The 23,713-nt window shown below is 45.3% G+C and overlaps 1 protein-coding gene across 2 annotated transcripts; it reads right to left on the bottom strand.

Moving 5' to 3' along the window:
• Window positions 1-4,213: 4,213 nt before the first annotated feature.
• On the bottom strand, window positions 4,214-23,422 carry LOC101171679 (adhesion G protein-coupled receptor B1). Of its 2 annotated transcripts, XM_011480750.2 has the most exons (32): window positions 22,936-23,422; window positions 19,667-20,543; window positions 18,717-18,866; window positions 18,516-18,614; window positions 18,275-18,436; window positions 17,760-17,924; window positions 16,807-16,971; window positions 16,528-16,692; window positions 16,345-16,446; window positions 16,138-16,244; window positions 15,864-16,058; window positions 15,679-15,747; window positions 14,724-14,832; window positions 14,204-14,347; window positions 14,043-14,112; window positions 13,790-13,892; window positions 13,379-13,422; window positions 11,928-12,054; window positions 9,387-9,490; window positions 9,182-9,284; window positions 8,928-9,078; window positions 8,759-8,828; window positions 8,612-8,678; window positions 8,445-8,530; window positions 8,183-8,354; window positions 7,970-8,065; window positions 7,816-7,855; window positions 7,036-7,646; window positions 6,908-6,943; window positions 6,694-6,798; window positions 6,433-6,483; window positions 4,214-6,192 (listed from the first exon to the last, which is right to left on the bottom strand). In XM_011480750.2, the coding sequence occupies exons 2-32, from the start codon at window positions 20,367-20,369 to the stop codon at window positions 5,995-5,997; spliced, it is 4,569 nt and encodes a 1,522-aa protein (XP_011479052.1). In that variant the 5' UTR covers window positions 20,370-20,543; window positions 22,936-23,422; the 3' UTR covers window positions 4,214-5,994. The 2 variants fall into 2 exon arrangements, with proteins under 2 accessions (XP_011479052.1, XP_020562641.1); XM_020706982.1 differs by lacking the exon at window positions 6,433-6,483.
• Window positions 23,423-23,713: the final 291 nt, after the last annotated feature.

Here is a 23,713-nt window from a genome sequence, read left to right as displayed (position 1 = left end):
GGGTGGGTAGTTCTTGGTCAATGCTTGACTGGAGTTGGGGTTGGAGTAGGAGTTGGGTCGTGCAACTTGATGCTATGTATGTCTTACTTTATCAGTTTTTCCAAAATTAAGATTATGATGAGAGTAAACTTCTGGTATTTCATTGAACTTGTTTGTAATCCTTTCTTCCCATTCAGCAGAGTTCGGAGAAACCCCCAATTCTGGTTGAAGGCTTCGGGTAGTTACAACCGATGTAAAAAAAAGGAGCGTTACAGAATCTGAGGAACTAACACAAAATGGTGCTCAGAGATGGATTGCACGCCTCCTGCTCTGACTCGTTTTTGAGGGTGACTGGAATCTTGTGCGGTGTGTGGCGTGAGATGAGAATGACACAGCTTGTGACACAAAGTGTCCCAGCAAGTGGAGTAGCTGGATGTTCCATTAGAGCACAGCAGCCTGCAGCAGGTGCATTGGTGTGAACGGCTCCCTCGATGACGACAGTGTGCCCTTCAGGGATGACAACGGGCACTTTGCTGTAGTCTCACAACTCCTTCACTACCCAACTGCGTTTGCTGGTGTCTTAGCTGGAGTAAGTCCAGGACAACTTGGTAACCATACGTTGCTGGAAGTTGGCGTGTTGGTGGTGCTGGTCGTAGAGTAGTTCCATAGTGAACTGAGTCTCATACTGGCAATCAGGAACAACAAGTGCAAGCATTGATGATTCTGTCTCAGCACCAACAAAGTCTCTGGGAAACTATACTGTGAGTACAATATAACCCTGGTAGGGAACGGCTCACCCTCCGGCACCCTCGGCATTTAGGAGCCCACAGAGAGGTTTCAATGGCTGGCGGAACAGATGCTTGTTGTAAAACGACCCAGGAACAGCAGTAACTTGTGAGCCAGTGTCGCGTAAACATCGACATATTTGACCAGCGATGTCAACTTTGCTTGCACATGGGGATCCAATGAGACCCTTTTATAGGGGCATTTGGAGCTGTATTGGTTCCTTTTTTTTAGGGAGTAGCCGTAGCGACTTAGGGCTGGGTATCTCTCTGATGGTAGGGGGATCAACTTGTGACATGGAGGAGAAAAACATTCCTTCCCGTGGGTCTGCTCTGAAGCACAGAAGTTTTCATTTAGATGTAAGTAATGACTTTTGTTTTTGGATGTCTTTTAAATTTTGTTGGGTATTTTCTGAGTGCTGGCAGCAATGTTACAACGAAGCTGACTGGCGACTATTGATGACGTCATCGAGCGGTAGTAAGACACTATTTTTCCCATAATTCTCCGCTGGGATTCATTGCAGATTCTAGCATTTTAGTACTCGAGAAAACACAAATTTTCTGGAAGTTTCAATGTCTAATCTTCTCCTATCTATTTGGTTTCTATGGCAACAGCCCTCAATTAAACCTGGTGGTGGGTAGCAAAGTGAAATTAGTCTTAGATTTTATGTTGAGTGAAGGTTAAAAAAAAACTTCTCTTTGGGGATGGAATGAAAAAAGCTGTATACTCTTGAGACCTGGCGTCCACTTACGATGACATCACATTGTGGGTTTTATTTTCACCGTAGATAGTTCTGATTACCTGGGGTCTTGTGCCTTTGAAATAAGAAAAAAGCAAATCAAGCAAGAGCTGGGGCCTTTATGATGTTAGTGACTTGGTTTTTGAGGCAAACAGACATGACCTGCATTGAACAATTGCAGCCATACTGGTTTTCATGGATCAACTAAGAGAGAAATGAGGGGGAAAAAACCGCAATCACCAGCTGTTGGTCTTTTCTCCTTAAGCTGTTTAGTGAGTGTTTCACTGGCAGTCCCTTCACTTTACGCCTACACGGTAATGCAGAGGTGCAAACATCCAATCTGTCAAGGTTGTTGTCAGTCAGAAGGCAGGGTATACCCGCATATTACGCTCCTCCATATGATTTTGTACCATTTTTATTCCTTCCTGCTCATTTATTGGCCAATCTTCTTCACTGATTGCGACAATCTGTGTCACAAACAGCGAAAGAAATAGAAACCCTGAGCCACATTACTGAGAAACTGTAAATTTTCCCTAACATTAGCTCCACCAGTCATCGTCGTTAGCGGGCTGCACAGATTTTCACACTGATGACTTGCAGTGGGAAAATAAATTAGCACAAAATGTTCTGGGAAGCAAGAAAAAAAGTGGGGCTGTGAGAAAATGGCCTACATGATGTGAGGCGTTGGCGAACATTGAAATGCAGTGAAAGTGACACCTATGGTAAATCAGCGTTTGCTCAGAGGCCTCTCTGCTCTCCAGGTGACCTTAGAAAAGAAGCAAAAATGATGTGTTTGTCATTTTGCTTTACAGAGTTAAATTATGGGGAAAAAAACGACAAATTATAAAGAAGACGGGAAGGAAAAAAGGCTAAAAGCAAAGCTAAATTTATGCTCTTCCTTTAGTTTCTATGTCACTACGCCTGTCAAATTTGTTTTCTCATTTTTGCACTTCAAATATGTTTTAGCTTTTGTGATTTTCCTCCCTAAAAAAAGCAGGATAAAATTAGATTACAGGAAAATTTGACTTTTATTATCTTCAAAGATGTACGTTCAGCTCACTTCTATATTTAGAGGGAAGAGGGCTTTCATGTGGCAGGACTCACACATCTCGCCCATTTTCAAATCCTTTATTATTTATCATATGTATTTATATGGACTTAAAAAGATTATTTAGCCCAATAAATCCCACTACATCAAGGAATTCATGAAAAAAATAATTATTTGAACATTTTCAATCCCTATGATAAAATCCCAAAATATTATTTTCCCTAAAATAATATATAGATAGTGTCAGTGATTATATGTTGGGTGATTTTGTAAGTTTTAGGGTCAGAGTTTGGGTTAGGGTTAAGGTTAAGGTTAAGGTTAAACGTTAGGGTTAAGGGTTAGGTTAAAGGGTTCTGACCCCTCTTCCAGGGAAGTTGGGCGATGCCCTAAGTGGGCATCATTACCTTGTCCCTGTTGGAATGTCTGTTTCCTTCCCCTCTGTGGACGGACAAGTGTCCGCTCACCCTCCATATTACTTATTTTTTGTTTTCGCCTTTGTTATTCTAATTAAATAGATGAAAATGAAAACTATGTTTGTGTGTTTTTATAGTTTGTGTGTTTTTCCTTTTGTAAAAGAAAAGAACGTAAGAGAATGTGTAAAAAAAACAACCTAAAAAAATAAAAAAGGAGAAAGAAAGAAAGAAAGATATTCAAAAAAATAAAATTAGCGTGCTCCAGCGGCAACATTTCAACTTGTATTCAGGTCTTCCTCGGGCCTATACAGCATGCTGTTCAGTCTGGCTGGCTTTGCTGGCACTTGGAGAGATGTTGTCCCTTCAAAGAGCAGGGACCCCATTTTAATTGGACCCAATTAAAACCTCCAAATTGTTCTGTTTTAAAATATATACAAAAATGTAAGCATGTTTTTATCCAAATTTCATGTTAAGAGTTGGGTTGGGCTACCAAAACACTCCTGCTCCAGCCCTTCTGTCAAATTTTAGAACCCTTTTTAGCCCACAAGTCAAAACGTTGGCCCACCGGTGGCCTAGCTCACTCAGCCTCATTTAACGCCGTTATACTTCTATTTAGACTAAGACAAATGTTTTTCTTTACTTATTTACATTACTGTAATAAATTGTTCCTCTTCGTCACCAGTAACAGCTAAATAACTAGCTTCTACTCTTGAGAGAAAGTTGGTATTAACCCTTGTTCTATCTTAGATGACCCCACCCTTGCATTGACGTGTTCTCCCTACCATGACAAAGGTGGATAAAGGTGGAAAGATTTCATGTAATCCATGGACACCAGTGAAGATCACAAATCATTGAAGAAAAAAGGTTCAGCGCACTGTCTAGTGGGTCTAGATGACCCAACTCCCACCGTTAAAGTTCCTAGGATAGCACAAGGGTTACACAGAGTTGTGTCCCTGTTACCTGCAAAAAGTGGTCACAGGGTTGCACCACTGTATTGTAATAAAAATTGTACCACCGATCTGTAAGCTGAGCTAAACAAGCCTTTGACAGTTTACTTCCTATTATTGATGAATATGTAGCAGTAAATCAGAAAGGGGAGGTTTATTTGTCACAAGTTTGTAATCCTAGACATCCACCAGTTCTGGAATGACCCTGTTGTCAAAACCGTTCCATAGACTCTGAAGGAGCTCCAGCTCTGGTTATGGCAAATTTTGTTGAGCATCTTGATGAAAAACAGTCCCACACTTTCAGTTCATAGTATACTGTTTTGTTTTTATTAAAAATAAGTCACATTCATTTTGTGCTGTGAAAACTGTACATGTACAGGAGGTAAACACAACATAAAAAAACAATGTTGTGACAAGAAATCACAAATGTGTGTTTCATACGAGTAACTCGCACTATGAGAAGACCTGTGGGGGGATTTGAGAGGGGCGGGGGGACTGGCTGGTTGTACATACTGCTGAGTCACAGTAACACACCATTACAGAACACAAGAGGTTCTATTACCTGTTGCTGTAGAGCTCAGAGTAATAACAAGTATCCTGAAGAACAATTAAGAGATAATTGTACGTTATTATTAATTCTATAAAATCTTTATTGAAATACAATTATCTACCTGTCATAGAATGCTCCAAATATGGAGACTTGTGCGAACAATGTATCTAGTGAATGAATTCCTTGAATTACTAGTACAGATTTGTAATACAATATTATCATAAAGCATCTATATTCTCTTTAAATATGAGGAAGATGGTATAAAAGTGTTTTTTTACTAAGAAAAACTCTGCCGAAAACATAATATCCGTCTTGCTTGAGCATCAAGCACCCATCAATATTGCACTATTTCACACTGATGGCTGAAAACACAAACGTGTTGAAGTCTTAAGGCCCTGATGGGACCCTCTGTTCCGTCCAAGAGTCCTGCAAGGCTGAGAAACAATTGGGCGATGACGAACGGCCTCTTTGACCCTTTGAAAGTGCAGCACGGAAGAGCCTGCATCTTGTTGCAGCTGGGGGGTAGGGGTGGGGGGGGATTCTGTAGCTTTTAATCCAGCTTTTCCCACAGTGCACTGCTTTTCCTGTGTAAGAGTCTGTGTTCCTCGTGGTGCTGGTGTTTGGCGGAGAAGCTCGAAGAAAGCACCACCATCAACTCCATCAGCACGCCGTCTGTTTTTCCCGATGCAGTCTACATGGGCTCACAACGCATTAGAGATGCACGTTTTTGAAAAGTTCTTTTGCAGGTTACAGTCCAAAAGAAATTATGAGGGGAAAAATAAAAACACCTAAAAAGGAGCGTTGGATACTGGTAAGGATAATCTTTGTGATAACAACAGAGATGTATCATCAGCCCGACCTCCAGACAAGTTCTTGTCACTGGAGCGGCTCATGCTGGTGTAAAGCAGAACTAACGAACACAAACCGCCAAAATAGAGCCAGAGAAATTAAAGTTTCACTGCACAAAAACCAAATGAGTGTGCTCAGCCCAGAGAAAATGCACAGCATTGAAACACGTCACTGGTCCTTTCATGATTTCTAGCCTTGACTTGTTTTCGGAAGGTAACGTCGCTGCCGGAAGAGCAGCTGGGAGTCCTGGCTGAGCCCCCCCCACAACAAGCAGGGAGGACGCGCCATTTTCAAAGTTTTAATTTTCTCCACATTTCAGTTGAAGGAAAATAGAAGCACTAACATGCCGACCATGTCTTCTGAAGCCCAGGATGCAGGGCTCAGGATACTCCCAGTGAAGCGGTTGTGGTTCCACAGACGGTCCTGGTCTGTGGACACCACCAACCCTTTAGACCTTAAGAGCACTATGAGAAGTGTCCACACAGAGAAGCTACATTTAACATCCCCTCGCTAACATCTCCTCTCCGTCATTCCTTCTTGCTTTGAAGACATGGATTCTGGGACCTACTTTTTTATCTTCCCTCTTTGTGGCTCTCTTTACTTAATCCATTCAGGATCCCATTCTGAAACCAAAGAGGTGACTGAGGTGAAACCAGGTCACTGCGCTTGACCCCTTCTCGTTTTCCTCAGACCTCTGTTTGGAGGTCGATAATGTCCTGTCCCACCAGGGGGATGGAGGTGCTGGTCTTCTCCCACTCCACTGAGTGCAGCTCCAAAGGCGAGGCGGCTAGGGGCTCCAGGTCTTTGCGCACCCATGCAGGGGGTGACTGCGGTATCCCCCGGACTCCCTCCCAGGGCCTCTCCAGTGGAGCCTGCTGTTTGTCCTGTTGGGGCAGAAGGAGAAGGCGGTTTAGCTCAGATGCCACGCTCTGCCCCGAGCAATTCTTGATTTAATCAAAATGAAATGAGATTCATCTGAGGTGATTTTCTGGTAATGAGACTCATTTCTGCCATTTGGGCAAATGACTTCCTTGAGGCGTGTTCCCTGATGATCTGACTTGACAGTGTGTCTCGTCTACTGAGAAATACATTCTGAGATTGTGAGTTTGTATATAAACACTCACGCTGTGGTTCGTTTTGTCACTTCCTCCTGAAGACACACTCCATCTCACAGACTGTAAGAAGGAAGGAAGAAAATACATCCTTATTCAAAGTGACCTATAGGTACAGATGCACTGTTTACCTTTTTAAGGTCATTTTTTTGTTTAGTTTTTTTTTTTTTTTGCTTTATAGGTTTGTTTTTATTACTCTTCATCCCCCCCTCCCCATCTCAAATAATGAATGTGAATGGAAATGGGTGGTGAGTGGAATATTCCAATGATTACCTTGCTGTCAGAGGCAGGAGATTCTCTGTCTTTCTCAGCGTGATGTAGCTTCCTGTTCAGGTCCTGGAACATGTTCTGGTGGCGTTTCTTTGTGTGCATTATTTTCTAAATTAGACAAAAACAATTTTTACATTAGGGTTTGCTCTGAATTACATGAGATAAGATCCATTTAACTTAATTTAAAGAAAGGAAGTGCTAAATGAACGGTCGTTACCTCGAAGTCCAGCTCTGCATAACGAGATTTCTGTCTCTGTGAAGCGAAAGATCAAAGGAAGCAGGTTGAGTTTGAGGAATAAAACCAAGACGGACATTAAACAAATCAGACAATCCATCTTTTTGTACCTCCAAGGAGCTCATGGACAACGTGGAGATGGTCTCGCTCTTGGACATCATGGAGTTCATAGACTCAAAGGTGTTCTCCAGGCTGCTGTGGGTGATGTGAGACTCGCTGGACATGTTGTGGATGTTCTGGATGGGCGAGTCCCTCTCTGAAAAGGACACGCTGACCTGGTCGGGGGGGACCGACGCCATCCCGAAGGCGGCTTGTGGCTCAGCGAAGGGGCCGCCCAGGTGCATGAGTCTAGCCTGGGGCAGCTGCTCCATGTTGTACTTTGTGGGGTCATCTTTGGGCTTGGATCTCAAGGTGGAGGTGGTGTTGGGCATGAGGATGTAACCGCTGCCGTCTGAGAGACTGCCCTCGCCCTGCACCCGAGCCAGGTCTGCGTCCAGCTGCTGGAAGAGCTCCCCTTCACAGACGTAGACGGGCTTCCCGGAGGAAGGGTCGATTCCTCCCGGCAGGTGGCTCTTCTCTCTCTTCAGGGTGAGGGTGTGGCTGGAGTACTCAGGAACTGCCTGCATGTGGCTGCCCTTCAACGGCAGAGTGTGGAAGTTGGGGCCCATGGGGAGTGGCAGCTGAGGGTGAGACATCTTCTCTTCAGAGGAACTCTTCATTCCTTTAAGAAGAAAAAAAATCAAGAAAAGGAGTTAAAACCAAAGTACAGCGCTTCTTAAAAGCTCAATAAATTGAATGCCTTTTCTAAGTGCCTGGCCTCCCAGAAATTGAAATGCAAATGGCAAACATTTAAGTATAGGATCGAGAAGCTTGCTGGAGTAAAAGCTTACCTTGTCTGCTTGAATCTCCATCCTTTTCATTATCAGACGGCTGGTGAAGGAACAAAAACATTCCATCAGTGCTTTAATGCATGAATATATTAATTTAGGGATCTATTAAGAAGCACTCAAAACATTAAAAAAGGCAAAAAGCCAAGAAATGTACCATATGCTGGGATTGGCCGTTGTGAAGGGAACTACCAGAGTCTCCATTTCCATCATCCTTGCGGTCAACTACTCTGCACTTCACAGCATCCTGAACCTAAAAGGCAGACAGAGAATTTGTGGTTTTGTGAATGTTGTTTGCCTAATTGGATGCAAACTAACCAAGTTTGATCCTAATACTTGTTTTTTTTAGCAGGTCCATTTGGAATTTTACCTCTCTGCGCAGGATGCAGTGCACCATGACGATGATGAAACCTTCAAGGGAGTCAAAGACGGCAAAAAGAATCTGAAAGAGGGCGGAGCGACGGTCAGTTAAGGCCAGGACAGCAGACATCCAGGTGAGTGCCAGGAGGGGCAGAACCACGCAAGAGCTCCACAGCGACGCCCTGCAGGAGGAGGAGAGAACAGCAGGTTGATGAAAACGTCTGTTTAAAGCTCAGAAACAAAACGTTTTCCTGAAGATCAATCGTTCTTACCCAGCTCTCTCTTTGAGTTTCACATCGGTGATGCCGTCCTTGGACACAAGCTTGTTGAAGACCAGAATACCAATGACCATGTTCACCTGTTTGGAGTCAAACATATTGATCAGACAATGCTATGATGGAAAATACATCGATTAGGGGCCACAAATTAAAATACGAACCAAAACTACGGCTGCAGCGGGGCCGACGAAGGAGTAAAGGAGCCCCCCCTCAAGAGACAACCAGCAGCTGAGAGAGGACAAGCATGATGTTAGTGCTTACATTCATAACTGTTAATAAAGGAAAGCCTCAGTCTTCTCTGGACTTACTAGTTGACGGTTCCATATCCCTTCGCTTTAGTGAAACCAACGGAAACGGCAACAACCAGGGCGGGAAGTCCTGCAAGGCAGAAAACATTGGATGCAGTTAGAGCCTGCAGAATTAAAACACATGAGAAATTCATCCGTGCAAAAGAAAGATAAAGATGAGCCCTCTTACCCCAACCCAAGCACAAGAAGCGCTTGCGGATGATGCGGTTGCGAAGACGACCAGTGACAGCCATGTAGGACTGCCAAGCTTCTGTCAGCACCCAGCAGAAAGACGAGAGGAAGAAGAAGTGCAGAAGGGCAGCTACCAGAGTGCACACCACCTGCAAGATCCAAGAAGAAGATGAAGATGAGGAATATGATTCAGCATTGGAGATTAGGCCCTACGAGTTTGTAGGTAGAGGCTGAGCAGAAGGGCCGTCTTACCTTGTTGCGAGCCTGAGTTTGACCGACAAGAATGAGGGCATTGGAGCAAATAATGGAGAGGCAAAAGTTGATGAGGATGACTGAGCGCTCGGAGCGAATGTACCTGAAAAATAAAGGTAGAAAGTTTTAGGAAAGAGTATAAAGAAGTGGCATCCTCGGTTATTTGAAGACAGTGTTGTTAGACTGTGCTGGTAGGGTTACTTACTTCCACACTGAGACGTAGATGATGATGAGGAGCAGCAGGGTGAGAGAGGAGACCCCACAGCCAACGATGAGAGTCACGGACGGGAGCAGAGCCTTGTCCATGATCTGCAAAGAGGGAGACAAAACGAGACGTTGCCCCTTAGAAATGGTTCCACAGACAATCGCACCCAGCACAAACAAAACACCGAGAGGCGCACAAAGAACAGGAAGCCTCTGGATGTGCGCTATCAGGAGCTGCAGACAGCTCCCTGTGGGCAAACCACTGAATGGCACAATCAGGCCAGCGCTCAGGCAAGGTGACCCCAAGGTGAACATGTCAAACAGATGGAACGGAGAACCAACAAACGGCCATTGAGCTTTTTGAGTCAGCGAACGTGGGGAGAAGGATACGCTGATGTGTTCTGTCATTTGTCTGAGCAGCTTCTAGACATGTAGCTCACCACTTTGGCCTTTTTATTTATTATTTTTTGCATTTGTGCTAACCAGTGCATCTTTGTCAGTTGCTGAAAGAGAAACAGGTGGACCATTATCACCTATCTGCCACCACCTGACCTCCTAATCCCTGAAAACACCTTAGCGCCTGTCGCTGCCAGCGATTCTCGCCATTCTATGTTTGAAACAGATGCCGCGCCGAGTTTTCTGCTGGATTCAACAGTCGAGCTGTTTCATTGTCTTCCATGTGACCCAGAGGCTCGGTGGACCGCTGTTGTGCTTTAAAATACACCAGATTCTTCTAATTTTAGGACTTCGCACTACTCTCAAGGCTTTAATGAGTCTTAAAAGCAAACTAACGCCTCCGATCACGTTGTCACCACCTCCTTTGCTGATGAGATGGAACATTTTTGGAAAGATCTTTGGAAAAAATGTCTTGAAAAGGGACTGAAATCTTTTCCAACACAAACAGATGACTTTCATCCTGTCTTTATTTTTTAGAGAAACCTTTAGTCTTAGAGGATTGTTCTTCTCAATCTCAGTTCGTGCTCCACGTAGGCTTTTCTCATATCAAAAGGCAGATTGTGAAGCCTGTGGCAGCCAAAGTCTAATTAAGTGTGGCAAATTAGTTTCAAATTCTGCACCAGAAGAGCCCCCAAACAGATGGCAGATAGCAGGGCAGTGCGTCGCCTTTTTGCATTTAGAAACTCTGGGGTGTCACTTGGTGGAAATACATCCCAATCCCGCCGTTCTTAGTGTTTGTATCTGGGTCGGATCTTGTTCCGCGGGGGCTGCTTAGTGACACTCCGACAGCCAGTTTGACCTAAATGTGAAGCGCACCTTCTCTTTGTCCTTGGCTAAATCATTCTAAACTAATAAAATGATGGAAAACGAATAACTTATTGGAAGCAAGAGACAACATTTAAAAATTGCTGCCAAGTCAGGGGCATCTACTGCTTCCACTGCAGCATCTGCCTCACTACTTTCCAGCTTTGCCTCTAGACTCTCACTGGAGTTTGGTTCTGGAAGATGTTATTGAAAAGCGTCCACATCAAAGGATGGACGTGGGGGTGGGGGGTGGGGATGGTAATAACCAGATGTCAGTCTCTTATTGGTCTTCCCGCACTGGCATTTTCAGTTTAGCGCCATAGCTGAGAGGGAGGCGGTTGTGTGTGTGTAATCGAGAATTCAGCGATATTGGCACACCAGATGATTGGCTCGACGACCCCTTTACTGTCTGGGGAAACAGGGAATATGAGCAGCCTATACAAATATGGGAGCTGCTATAAGGATTGGCAACCACAAGGCCGATCAACTCCTGAACATAGACAGCTCATGAGGGGGGGGGGGGGGGGTGCTGGGATCTGTCTGAACACTGATGGAAAAAGATGCAAAAGGTGCCAGGGTCAGACTAACTATTTTCTTTGTTCGGCAAGACGGCAAGACACCGTCTTGCCCCCCCCCCCCCCCCCAACCCAACCCAGCATCTCGACTATCAAAATTCACCCAGGCCAAATCTGAGCTGCAGAAGCCGTTACCAGGCAACTGGACAGCGGGCTGCACAGTCTATAGGGGAAAATTACACATTGTTTTTGCGCATGAAGTAAAGGGATGCGTGATGACAGGTGTCGGTAATCGGGGAATGCAATCAAGACCGCATCCAAACTGCACGAGGCAAAAAAAGACAACAAAAAAAGACGCGCGATTGGATCATGAAACGCAAATGAAAAAAACAAATAAATCTATAATATTATCTTCTAATTTCGTTTTCTTGCAAATATTTTTTAGGCATCGACCCAAATAAAGCCAACAATGTGTCTGATTGTGCGCAAATCTCTATGGAAAAACGCAAACGAACAGCATCGACGTGCGTAAAAACGCATGATTTTTCATGCTCATCACGATTCCTTCTTTTCTGTAAATGCAGTTTTTCCGATCGCGTGGACAAAGACGCGCAGAGGGGCAGCGCTCCCGCAAAACAACAAGTCCCATTGATTCCCGCACCCCACATCCACTTGCAAACTGAGCGCGGGGGATGAGGGGAGGGGGGCATTTAGCAGAACAGTTAAGGGACATTTCTGCCCCTTTAGAGGTAAAAAACATGACTTACCGAGTCCAGGTTGACGCGCGCTAAGATGGCGAAGGTGGAGATGCTGTCACAGACGCATTTGGTCCTGAATGAATCAATGGGCACCGCTCTGCAGCTCCGCGCAGACCAAGACCCGAGCAGAGAGGAGCTGCGCAGGGAAGGAGAGTTAGGAGAGGAGAGATCAGACCAACCTGTCAATTCACATTCCTTCATGTAAACCAACATCAATGGAAAAAAGATAACAGGATCTTTCAATTACGCAGTTTCTAATAAAAAACATTTTTTTTTACATTCTCTATTGAACTTAAAAAATATGTTGTTAGAAAAAAACACGTTCCTTTAAATGTGAACAATTAATAACCATCTACACCGTTTTTACTAGAAACGTTCCTCAGCAGAAGTGATGGTTGGACTGATGTGCATCACTTCTTTCTGGGGCTTTTGGGGTTTTTTTGGAGGACATTTTGTTCCTTCATAGTGATCCTTTTATTAAAAAAAAAGGCTTCACTGCAACACCACCCGCATGTGCTTGCTGTTGCAGCAGGAGCTGCACCCTCAGGCTTAGGCTGACTTATGAACACGAGCAGACATCACAGCCAGTGAAGTCCAGCCAGGTTCTGAGTGTCATGAGAGGCCAGCCGCAGGCCCAAACCGTCACCGCGGTTTATTGGACTGACATCAAACCAAGCCTGACTGTGTTGCACGAGGAAAATAAACCCTTCATGCAAACATAAAAATCTGTATATCTTTTATTTCCTGCTGCCACCTGTCTCATGCTGGTTAATGGGCAACTTCCTGTGACCAGAGTGCTCTCAAAACATTTGCATTTCAGCAAAAAAAAAAAACACTGACCTCAAAGTCTAACGTCAGCCAGAGCCTTTTCCTTTGCCATTTCCACAGTCCCTATCGTGCCATTAATCACATCCGCTGTCACAAATGAATCTAATTTGACCAGAGGCACATCGGCCTCCCTCTGAAAGTCTATGAGTTAATTAGATTTTTGTCTCTGGATTCATTTTTGCTCCTGTGGTTGTTTGAGATGTGCGCAGGTGATTTTTCATGTCTGACTTATCCTGTTTTCTGAATATAAATGATTATTTTGTGGCTTTGCTTAGAGATCATATAGACTTCAGACTAAAAGGTCCAAGTCATTTAGGTGGTGTGCATCAGACCATCAGGATCAAATCGAAGGGACGTGTCTGCCGACCCAAGTCATGGTGGATCATCATCAGTGTCATTTCTTAAATCTTTAAGCCAGACAGTTCATGCAAGGTGTGAACATCATCATGCTTGTGGCTTTTCTCTGCCCCTCTTGTCATTGATGACTGACATGGAGACAAGGATCTCTGCTTTGAGTGGAGTCGTCATTAACTGTGACATAAAAGGAGCTTAAAGCTCCATCACATGAGGACATAAGTCAGCGCTGGATCAGCTGATAGGGGGCATAAATGAAAACAAAGAAGAAGACTTACGATTCGCTCTCGTCCCAGGAGAGGCACGTCTCATTGACTGTGTCCTGCAAAGAGAGGTAGATGGAAATGTCAGTGTGAGGGATCTCTGGGCTGCAGAAGCATGAGATACAACAGCTTTTTCCTCTGCCTCCTCTCCAGCCGTCTCTGTAATGCATAAACTAAAAACAGCTTCTGTGGAAGATACTAATCCTGCATGATGTGTGATTGTCGTCATCATCAAGTGACCATTTGGTGGGAGTGGGAGTTTTGCTGGGTTTAAACTGTCACAAGTGTATGGAAAAAAGTCAAAGTGTCGCCGCAAATGTCAGCAAAATGTCAGGATCCGTGCACTGCAGACACCCAACATGAAAGGGTGTTGGCGGTGGTGGTGGTGGTGGGGGGTGTTAGTTAGTGCAATCATTAGAGACTCACATTGTGGAGGTGGGGGAACTCAATCTCCACGGGGGTGGACATCAGGGTCGGGGTGGGCTTGACGATCACTGTCACCACCTTGGAGTTGAGCAGTGTTGTGTTGCTGTGGAAGGAGGACATTTCACCGTCAGTGTGCAGCCTCATAAATGTGTAAAAACCACAAATACAACAACACAGAGGCCCTTCTGCAGGAAAGGGCGCCATCTTGTGTCTACAAAGAGTATTTGCTGGAAGGTGAATCTCACTGCCGTACCTTTGGGAGGGCATGATAGAGGCGAGGTTTCTGTAGAGGACGATTCCGGTCACAAAGGCGTCATTTCCATCTGTAAGCAGAATATTTGCTTAGATCCAGCTGCGTGAGAGCGCACATTTGTCCATCTTTTTTAGAAAAATCTCACGGCTGAATGTTCTTACCGGACTGTTTCAGAGAAAGAGCTTCACGGGACACAGAGATCTTCTCCTCAGATGTTCTGACCCAGTCCAGCATGCCTCTCCAGCCTTTCACGGGGAAGGTGAAGTTGGAGCTTGTGGACGTGGGGCGCTTGTGGATACTCAGCACTGGGAGGCACAAACAATTAGAGATATGAGTTTTTGTTAAACCTCTAACAAGGCCAATAGGATATTTTATGATTTTATTTAAAAAAAAAAAAAGAGAGGCAGAAATCAGTCTGAGAACATGCGGGTTTCATGCATCTAAACAGTTGTTTTTCAGAAATGTAACCCAAAATGTAACACAAAACGTTTGGGCTTTTTTTTTGGTATTTTGCATTATCATTTTGAAGTTTGTGGACAAACTGCTTTATAATAGCAAAAGGGTGCGTTGCACTTGACCGCCTGTCAGAATGATAAGTGATGCATTTGCTGCTCATGCATGAAGATGGATGACAAAGTCCCTCTGAACAGACATGCAGAGAAAGTGACCGGCAGAGCTCACCTAAGTTCTCTGTGACTTCATAAATGTCCTGAAAGCCGCTCATTTGCATACCGATCATGTTCACAAACTCCTCCACCAGGCGGAGGAACTCCTTCATATTGGCGCCACTCTGGATTCGATGAAACAGAAATAGAGGGGGGAAAAAAAGGTCACTTCAAGAGTCACTTTAGTGTGATTAACACGTCTGAGTCAATGCAGGAGGTTACATTCAAGGTTTTTCTTCAAACAGAAACATGTTATTTCAGAGAATTCAGCGGAGGACTTCCTGATGACCAAACATGGGCATGCAGTTGATTCATTCTCCTTTTCCCTGTCCTCCCGCCTCTTTGCTGAAAGGGAGGGCTGCCTGACTTGCGTTTCTCTGACGCAGAACTGCTGTGATGTGGGCGCAAGGTGTGCGCTTGCATGCGATGTACTGACAGTGTCTCCTCACAACGGCCATCAGTATGTGGGAAGGCACGGAGATTCACAGACTGTCAAGTGGGAGTATCGATTTTTCCCTGATTCAGAGTTGCAGTTGCCGTGGTAACTCACACTCCTGGTTCCAGCCTGTACATGCCTGTATGCATGCGATGGGAGGATTAGAGGCTTCTCAAACTTTTCTTCACTCGTTGAGAAACTCTTTTTTTTAACAAGGACATTGGAAGAACGTGACAAGAGTGTTAGCGAACAGATGCCCAGAAATGATCAAGTTCTGTGTGCTGCAGTGAAACTCACACGTCTCCTCCACTGGTTTTGTCTAATTATATTCCGTTTTTATGCAACAAATGGCCGGCCCAATCTTATTTTGGAGCGATGAACAATGCCTAGTCTTTTTTTTCACCCCATCTTCAAACTTCACACACTCCCTGACAATGTCCTTCTCGCTTGCTCTCAACCCATGTTGAAATGTTCCCACAAAAGACTCATTTTTCTCTCTTTTCTTCCATGCACCCCACACCCTCTTATCACTTACCAGCTGTGCCTCTTCCCATTTGTCACGGTACTCCTCCTTCAGCAGGTTGCTGATGGTCTGGACATAGTTCTGTAGATCATTAAATGAAAAAAAAAGAGGTGAGAAAAAAAACGCCTGCAGCCTAACACAGCATGCTATTTTTGATTAAAATGACAAGAAAACATGGAATCGGATCCTGAGCTCACCTCCACATCAGCGTTGCTCAGTCTAAGCCTGGTTCCCTTGTATATTTCAGTCGTGTTCCTCAAGATCTCCATAACAGCCAGGAGGTCACCGCTGTACTTTGCTCCTTCATCAGAGGAGAACCTCAGGCGAGAAATCACCTCAGCAATACCGTCAACACTTTGTCTAGTCTGGGCTTTGGAGTTGTAGACCCTTGACTGTAATACAGTCAAAAGATTAGTTTAAAGTCTTGACATGAAAATTTGTTATGGCTTTTATGACTTTGTCTGGACTTACCAGTGCCTGGATGTTCTCGTATTTGCTGGAGACACACTTGGTGTGAGTTGGGTTCTCCCAGGATGCAAGTCCTACAGCGTCCAGGGTGCAGCGACGCAGAATCAAGCCTGATAACGGGAAAAGGGGGGTTTCATTATCATCCAAACGAGGTTTAAAAATGTTTTTATAAAATAATCAAACACTCAATCACTGCTTTTCCGGCTGTACCTTTAGCATCTCCAGGGCAGACGACAGCAGCCACGTCTCCAGCAGGGGTCTTCTTCCACACCACATCGCCAGTGTTTTGCTCAGGGCAGATTTCATGGGGTTCTGTCAGGGTAAAGACACATGCGTTAGATAAACGTTTGTGCTTTTTAAAGCTGTTTTTTTTCTGAATGTCGAGCCACTGACCGGGGCATCTCTTGTCATTGCAGCGCCTCTGCTCTCCACCTTCACCAGGGCAGGGTTCCCCTCCAAAGAAAGGGCCCTCACAGACTCTCTGCCTCTGCTGGATGCCTCCACCACAAGTCTTACTGCAGCTGCCCCAGGAGCTCCATGAATGCCATCGCCCGTCGACTACCGAGAGAACATTTTACACCATTAATCCTGCACTGCGATTGGTATGATTGAACCAGTTCTTTTTGCGCGAATCTGTGATTCAAAAATAAAAAAGAATTGGCCTTTAATCACCTGGACACTCCTTGAGAAAGCAGTTGGCGGACTCTTTCCAGCTGCCATGGCACTCTGAGCCCCCATAAGATGGACCGTTGCACTCTCTGGTTCTCTGCATGGTGCCGTTGGAGCAGGTGGAGGAGCAAGCGGTCCAAGCTGACCACTCATTCCAGGATCCGTCCACTAGAGGGAAGCAGAGGAGCACTTAAAACCACATCGACATGGAAAACTCAGCAAAAGTTGGCTGAGTTGAGCTGATGACAAGAGTGAGTGGCTTTTATCAGTGACAGTTTCTGAATGGTAATTTGTTAGTAATTTACTCATTTGGATAAACAGTAATTAAAGATCAGTGTTGTTGCAGCTGAAAGCAAATCTTATTTTGTTTGAAAGTTAAAAAAAGATAACACACTTTTTTCCCCCTGTAAACCCAAATTGGCCTCATTAGGACAATTATTCTTTTCAACCTTTTTCTTAAAAACACTTTCTCTTAGTAATTACTTTATTTTTTTCTCGTTAAGACCTGTAATTTTCCTGCGGTGCAAAGGCACATCTGCTGATGGAAAAGGGAGCAGAAACTGAACCATTGTCTGAGGAAGAGCTCAGTTCAGGCAGAAGAACGGTGGGTAATTGATGACCAGTAAACTTAGGGAGAACAATGCGGGTAGGCGGCAGGACGAGAAAAAACTCAAGTTCTAATGTACTGACTGGCCATGAGTACCTCATGAGTCACTGCAGATGATGGGGATATAAAACTTCTGACTAATACCAGCAAAAGTTTTTTTATGTGGATGAATCAGACATGCTTTCCACCTGTCACTGAAATTTCACGTGGTTCATTATTTCCTGCATATGAATCAGTTTGATGAAGTATCACAGACAGGAGGTTTTTAATAGATTTTTTTTTTAGTTTTAGATTTTAATTAAATTCCGTTTTGTTGAGTAAAACCATAAAAAAACCCTAGAGGCCTCACCTGGGCATACAGCGATGTTGCAGAACTTGGTTTGTTTCTCTGGGCCGTTGCAGGGCTGTCCTCCATTCTGGGGCTGCTTGCATGTGCGGGTGCGTGCACGGTAACCACGGCCACACGTGGATGAGCACAAGCTCCAGGGGGTCCACTCATCCCAAGCACCATCAACTGCAGAGAGAAACACAAAAGGCCCATTGTGAGGGAGCGTTCAGCAGTGTTCTGAATTCCCTGCAGGGGTCATTTGTAAACTCTCCACTAGGGGGAGCAATCACCTGCAAACTGTCAATAGATGGGGGGCTGAAATTGAGTCTGCTCCACAGTTAACAGCAGGTTCAATTTGCAGAAGCTCTGAAATGCTTTACAAACTTGTTGATTTCTGTCATCAGTTATTTCTTCTTCTTTAAAGCTGGTTTTGTATCATCATCATTAGGAAATAATAGTTTTTTTCCTCCATTGTATGTTTCAGTTTTTTTTCCATTTTCTGTCAAAGCCTCAGCAGAGAGGAGTCAGGGACTCACCAGGGCAGACAACGGTGTTGTTGCATTCTCGGTTCTCCCGCAGGGGTCCGGTACACTCGGAGGTGAAGGAGGAGGTGGCACAGAGGCGGGTCCGGCTCTGCCAGCCCTCCCCGCAGGAAACTGAGCATGTACTCCAGGAGGACCACTCATCCGTCTTAGCATCTGTTGTACATGAGAAGATTGTTAGACCTTTCACTATTTCACATACCTGCCTTTAGCAAAAAATGATCAATAATCTCACCTGCTGGGGTGTCCACAGCTGCGGTGCTGATTCCGTTAGTGCTGTCTCTCTTGAGACCAACGATGGCCCGCAGACCCTGGCTCCTGCTGCGCTCTTTGCCTGCAACAATCAGAAAAAATTCCTTAATCTACTGCTACTAGCTGCACATTTGGTTTTAGGAAGACTGCATGTCGGGGTGGGGGTGGGGGTGGGGGGGCTTACCGATGCAGGCCTGAGGGTTGCAGGCGCGACCTTCCTCAACCGTTCCCTCACACACAGCGTTTTCAGGCTGGCAGCTTCGACTGCGCACCTGCACTCCTCCGCCGCACTCCTGGCTGCAGACGGACCAGCGGCCCCAGACACCCCAGTCCTCTGCAGGAAACAGACAGCAAGGCATGAGGTTACAGCTGTGCCCTCCAATGATGCAACTTTAGTGCACAAAAATGTGTACAAAAGAAGAACTCAAGCGTTTAGGAAGTGAGTAGCTCTTCTATTTATGCGCAGATAATAAAGAAGGACGTGTTTCTTTGAGAGAAAAAAGTCAATAGATCTTTCATCTGAAATTGGAATTGTTTGCTTTTAAACACTTGAATGAACTCAAGGTAGAAAAGAATGTTAGGCTGACGGGTGGGTTGCTATGGCAACAAAAAATGCAGCTCTTCATTTTCTGCCTGTTGGCTGGCTATCAGGTCTTTGTATTCTGTGTTCTCAATCTGACTTGCAAACACCTTCTCCCTCCCTGACTCCTCAGAGGGCACCAAAGCCGATAAGCCTGCGTTCAGAGTGTGAGGTCCAGAAGGTGTGGACACTTAGGCGGAAAAGAGCTCTGGCCTCCGTAATAACTTTGATTTGCTTGTCATTACTTGGTGGTCGAACCCTGCACAGCCGCTGCCTGGGCTGCAGCTGTGCAGACGCAGCTCATTACCTCCAGCGGCTCCTCAGACACATTTGGTAAATGCGAGGCAATGTCCAGGCTGGAGGCAGCCTGCACAGCTGTGGGGTTTTGAACTACAAGATCCCTCTACTAATCAATAAATGCTTAACAGAACCCAGTAAACACAACAGAACATGCAGTTTTTGTTTGTCCCTGTGATGAAACCTGTCTGGGTTTGTTGTTTTCTACTCCGCCCCCCACATTTTCTAGACACAAATCTGGTGTGTGAAGAACTTACTGATAATCTCAGCATCACGGTCGTTGTCTTTGGAAGTGGCGGAGCATTTCTCCACGTAGACACCACCCCTGTAGCAGCTTCCTGGCTTCCTCTTTGGGGCTTCCCAGCACTGGCAGGGGGTGTTCATGATGCCACAGGGGTAATCGTGAGTGCTACTTGACAGGCACTTCTCCAGCCACTGGCACAGCATCTGGCAAGCAGGCATGCTTGGGTTCCTCTTCCCCACCACCAGAAACTCAGCCTTGAACTCACTGACATCGCTCTGTCCCAGTGGAATCTCTAGGGCGTTTCTTGGGGCCACCTTGCGGATCTGAAGAAACTGCTTGCTGGACTCCAAGTAGGTGACGGTGGTGGAAGCATCGCACAGCCTGACGACCTCGTCGAAGCTCTCCATGCCCAAGTAGGTGCGGGAGGTCTCAATGAAGGAGTCAAACTGGAAGGTTCTGATCTGGCGGGGTGCGCAGGCGTCGGTGGGCTTGGTGATCTTCATGTAGACGGTGTACCGGCGGGGATCTGGGTTCTGCAGGGTCCAGGAGCATGGCGCTGAGGGCAGGGTGGTGGTTGAAGTAAACACACCGAAGAAGCGGCTCTGCTCCAGGGTGGCGCAGGTGGCAGAGGCTGGGCCTGAGGGGGTGCAGGAGGTCAAACCGAAGAAGAGCAGGGCAAGGGCCACAGAGGGGCCGGTGAGGAGTGACCGCGCCATCGGGTCAACGTTGACGAGGAATCTGGTATTGTAACTTTTTTTTCTTTGTCTTCTTTGTTGCAAGCTACTGCACTTCTTTTCAGATCTTTTTTTTCTTCGCAACCCCTCCAAGGAACTGATGGACTCGTAGTTTTTAGAACAACAGACAATCTGTCATTTCTGAATCAGAGGGATCTGCAGAAGAGCAAAAGAAATAAATAAAATAAGAATCTGTCAGAAAAAAAACACATATGTCTGCAGGAAAGGATATCTTTCAAATGCAAGTTCCTCACAGTATTCATGAGATGTCACTTAGTTGGATTTATGGTTGAGCTAATATTTATGCAAAATGGATCTGCCTCTGATCTGCATCACAGTGCTTCAGGGTACGTTTGGTGATCTAAATGCTCTGTTCTCTGGAACATAATTGCTGCGGCAGTACAATTACAGTCCTTCACAGCAAGCTGGTATCTCCAAGCTTCTGCTCTTTCCTCCCCCACACTGAACTGTGTGCGTCAGTCTGACGTCCATGCAAGCTTCGCCACTGGCAACACTAATGTTTGGCACTTTATTATTTGTGCAATGCATTCCTCCTGTTATTCAGCAGTAAACAACAGCAGGGGTTAGACCGTGTCCTCGCACAATTATGTACTTTGCACAAACATGTTAGTGGCTTTTTTATGTTTCTGCCTTACATAAAGGGGCACAAAGTTGCAATAACTGTTTGCATGTTAAGATAAATTTGTGCATGTTCATGCAAAAACAGTTTTTATGCTTTTTTTTCCCCCTTGCAGCGTCTTGTCTGGATGTTTTTTTTTTTTTTTTACGTCAGTCTCTTTGCATTTTTGCATCGGCAAATCTTTGGGTAACTGTTGCTCTGAAGCACCTTCACCTGCCGAGCTGAAGAGCGGTGCTCACGCGCTTTAGCAGATCCTCTTCAGAGCCTGGACTGAGGAGTCAATGCTGTTGCTCAGCAACAATTTTCACATGCAGCCAGGACAAGTTTCTAGCTTCGTCATGTCTCTATGCTTTCTCCGTTTTTACCCGTCACCCCCTTTGCTATAATTTGTCAAGATAATCTGAGAAACATCATTTATAGGAATTAAATAATAATTATGCATAGGTAAAGCTCGCATTTCATTGTAAAGTGACAGTCACCGGGAGAAGCACCTGCACTTTTCATGCAGGCAGACTCATAATTATGTGTCTCACATCCCTCCTTCCCTCTCAGTATCCCTCTCCTCTCTGTGAGCAAGGCAGCAAAGACCTCTCTTATGTGTGGGCCCCCCCTCCCGCCCACTAACAACCGGAAGCTCCATGAATGGGCATTGATGAGCAACAGGGTGGAAAGAACTGTCCAGCTTTGGCGGCAGAACTCTTTCTCCTCACACTGTCCCACCCCGCCCTCCCCAACTTGTGAATGCCCTCCTACTGCTTGTCCGCTTGCTGTCGTCAACATTTTTTTCCTTCTTTTTTTTTTTTTTTGCAAAAGCTGCACAGTAAAGAGCAGGATGTGTGTTGTTATGGAGACGGGGCTTATTTTCTGCAGAACACAGCGTGTGTGGTGTATTTGCCAGAAGCCTGTGTCATCACCAATATGGTGAGCTTTCAAAATGTAGGTTTGAGAAATATAAACGTTGATGATATATGAATCAGATGTTTCTGGAGGGATGATAGGATGATGCAGGTGGTTGAGGAACTTCAGCATTTTGGCAACCAAAAGGATTTAAAACATTTTTCCCCCTGAAAATCCTCAAGCAATAATGAATTTTTGAGTAAATACAGATAACAATCAATCAGAAGCTGAAAATTGTGAAAATTATGATTTCTGCCAAACTTTTCTAAACTCAATCATTCGTGGAACAATCACTAATCTTCAGATCTGCATGTGCACAAAGAAGTCTTCTCCTTCTTGCATCTGATTGAGCAAAGGTCCTTGAAGAAAACTAAGGTTTACTCCTATTTGGCTCATGTTTTGTTGCCCAATCCGCTGCAAAAACTGGCACACGTGAAGGAAACTTCTCCACTCGATGCTTTGGTGCCCATCAGTGACGCATAAAAAATGATTAAAGGAAAATTTGAAAATCAAAACTACTTATTTGCTGCCCTTTAATGCTCTGCAGTACAAACCAAAGAGTTTCTGAAAATGACTTGTAGCTTTTTTCATTAACCTGCTTCACATGTCAGAATTTTAAAACCCAACCAAAATATAAATGAATTTATATCACAAAGTTTTGCAGAAATGGGAGTTGGGTGTCAGTGAGCTGCAGGAAAAAGCACCTCACCTTTCCTGCTGCTCACTGACATCCAAGTCCAATTTAAATCAGATCCACTGTGCATGAAAAGGATGTACATGTATGCATCAGCACGTTAGAGCAGATATATTAGTGCGCACGTGGTCAGAAATGTGCTAAAAACCAGTGCAAGTAAGTTAAAAAATCGCTGCTGAAGCTGCTTTGGAGTTTCAGCACCACGGACAGCGACTCAAAACATTCAAGTTTGCTTGAGCCCAGAGCCTCCTCCTGACGGCAGGGTTGCAAACCCCGTTCGTTTCAGCAGATATAAAAGAATGAAAACTTTTCTTTACCTTGAAAGAAGCGTCTTTGAAGTCTCGTCAGTGGCTCTCTGACCGGTTGTCCCGGTTCCGGACGCGGGTAGCAGCTACTGAAAAGTCTGACTCGACTCAAAGTCTTCAGATCTGTTGACTGGCCAAAACTTTCGCAGAGTTGCCGAAAGGATGCGCCAGGTTCCAACCGCGACCCAAGAGGGTCGGTCCCAAGTTTCAGTGCAGTCCACTCTCACAAGCAAAGAAAAAATGTGGCGACTCTTACCAAACTCCAAAGAGTTTACTACCAACTTAGTTTAGTTGCTATGTCCAGAAGAACTGGCGGATAGCGGAGGTTCAAATCGGCAGCGTTGGAGCTCCAGCACAGTCCATAGAACCAAACGTTCTTCTCTCCAAGCTCCAAGAAAAAAAAATGTTGGTACTTCTACTCCCGGCTTCGGAGTCTTCTTGCTTGTGGTCTTTGCACTGCAAGTGGGTCCAGTCTGAGTGAAGCTCATGGCCTCCACGCGGTGGTATATATGCAACCCCGCCCCCCCAGCTCCAAGCTGGAGTGCGTGGACGGAGTACCGAAATGAATGAGACAGCACCGAGACGGAGAGGGAGGGGGGAGAGGAGTGTGCGGAGGAGACGCGCTTGTGTTTGGGTGCGCGCGCGCGCACGACTGTGTCAGAGCATGGAGGAGGGAGGGAGCGGGAGTCCGAAGGGAGGGGCGGGATCTGTGCAGAGACACGGAGACCAACGATTATGAACACCAACTACGCACATATCAACGCACAGCCAAAGGTAACCGGAAAGACGA

This window comes from Oryzias latipes, chromosome 11, assembly GCF_002234675.1.
Source record: "Oryzias latipes chromosome 11, ASM223467v1".
Taxonomy (NCBI): Eukaryota; Metazoa; Chordata; class Actinopteri; order Beloniformes; family Adrianichthyidae; genus Oryzias; species Oryzias latipes.
The sequence above is the reverse complement of the archived record's forward strand: the minus strand, read 5'-3'. Positions and strand labels throughout refer to the sequence as shown.

Coding starts and splice junctions, on each gene's coding strand:
- LOC101171679 (XM_011480750.2), bottom strand. CDS start 20,369: ATGGCGCGGTCACTCCTCACCGGCCCCTCTGTGGCCCTTGCCCTGCTC. Junction 9,285..9,386: donor ATCTACGTCTCAGTGTGGAA/GTAAGTAACCCT, acceptor TTTATTTTTCAG/GTACATTCGCTCCGAGCGCT. Junction 9,079..9,181: donor AAACTCAGGCTCGCAACAAG/GTAAGACGGCCC, acceptor TGGATCTTGCAG/GTGGTGTGCACTCTGGTAGC.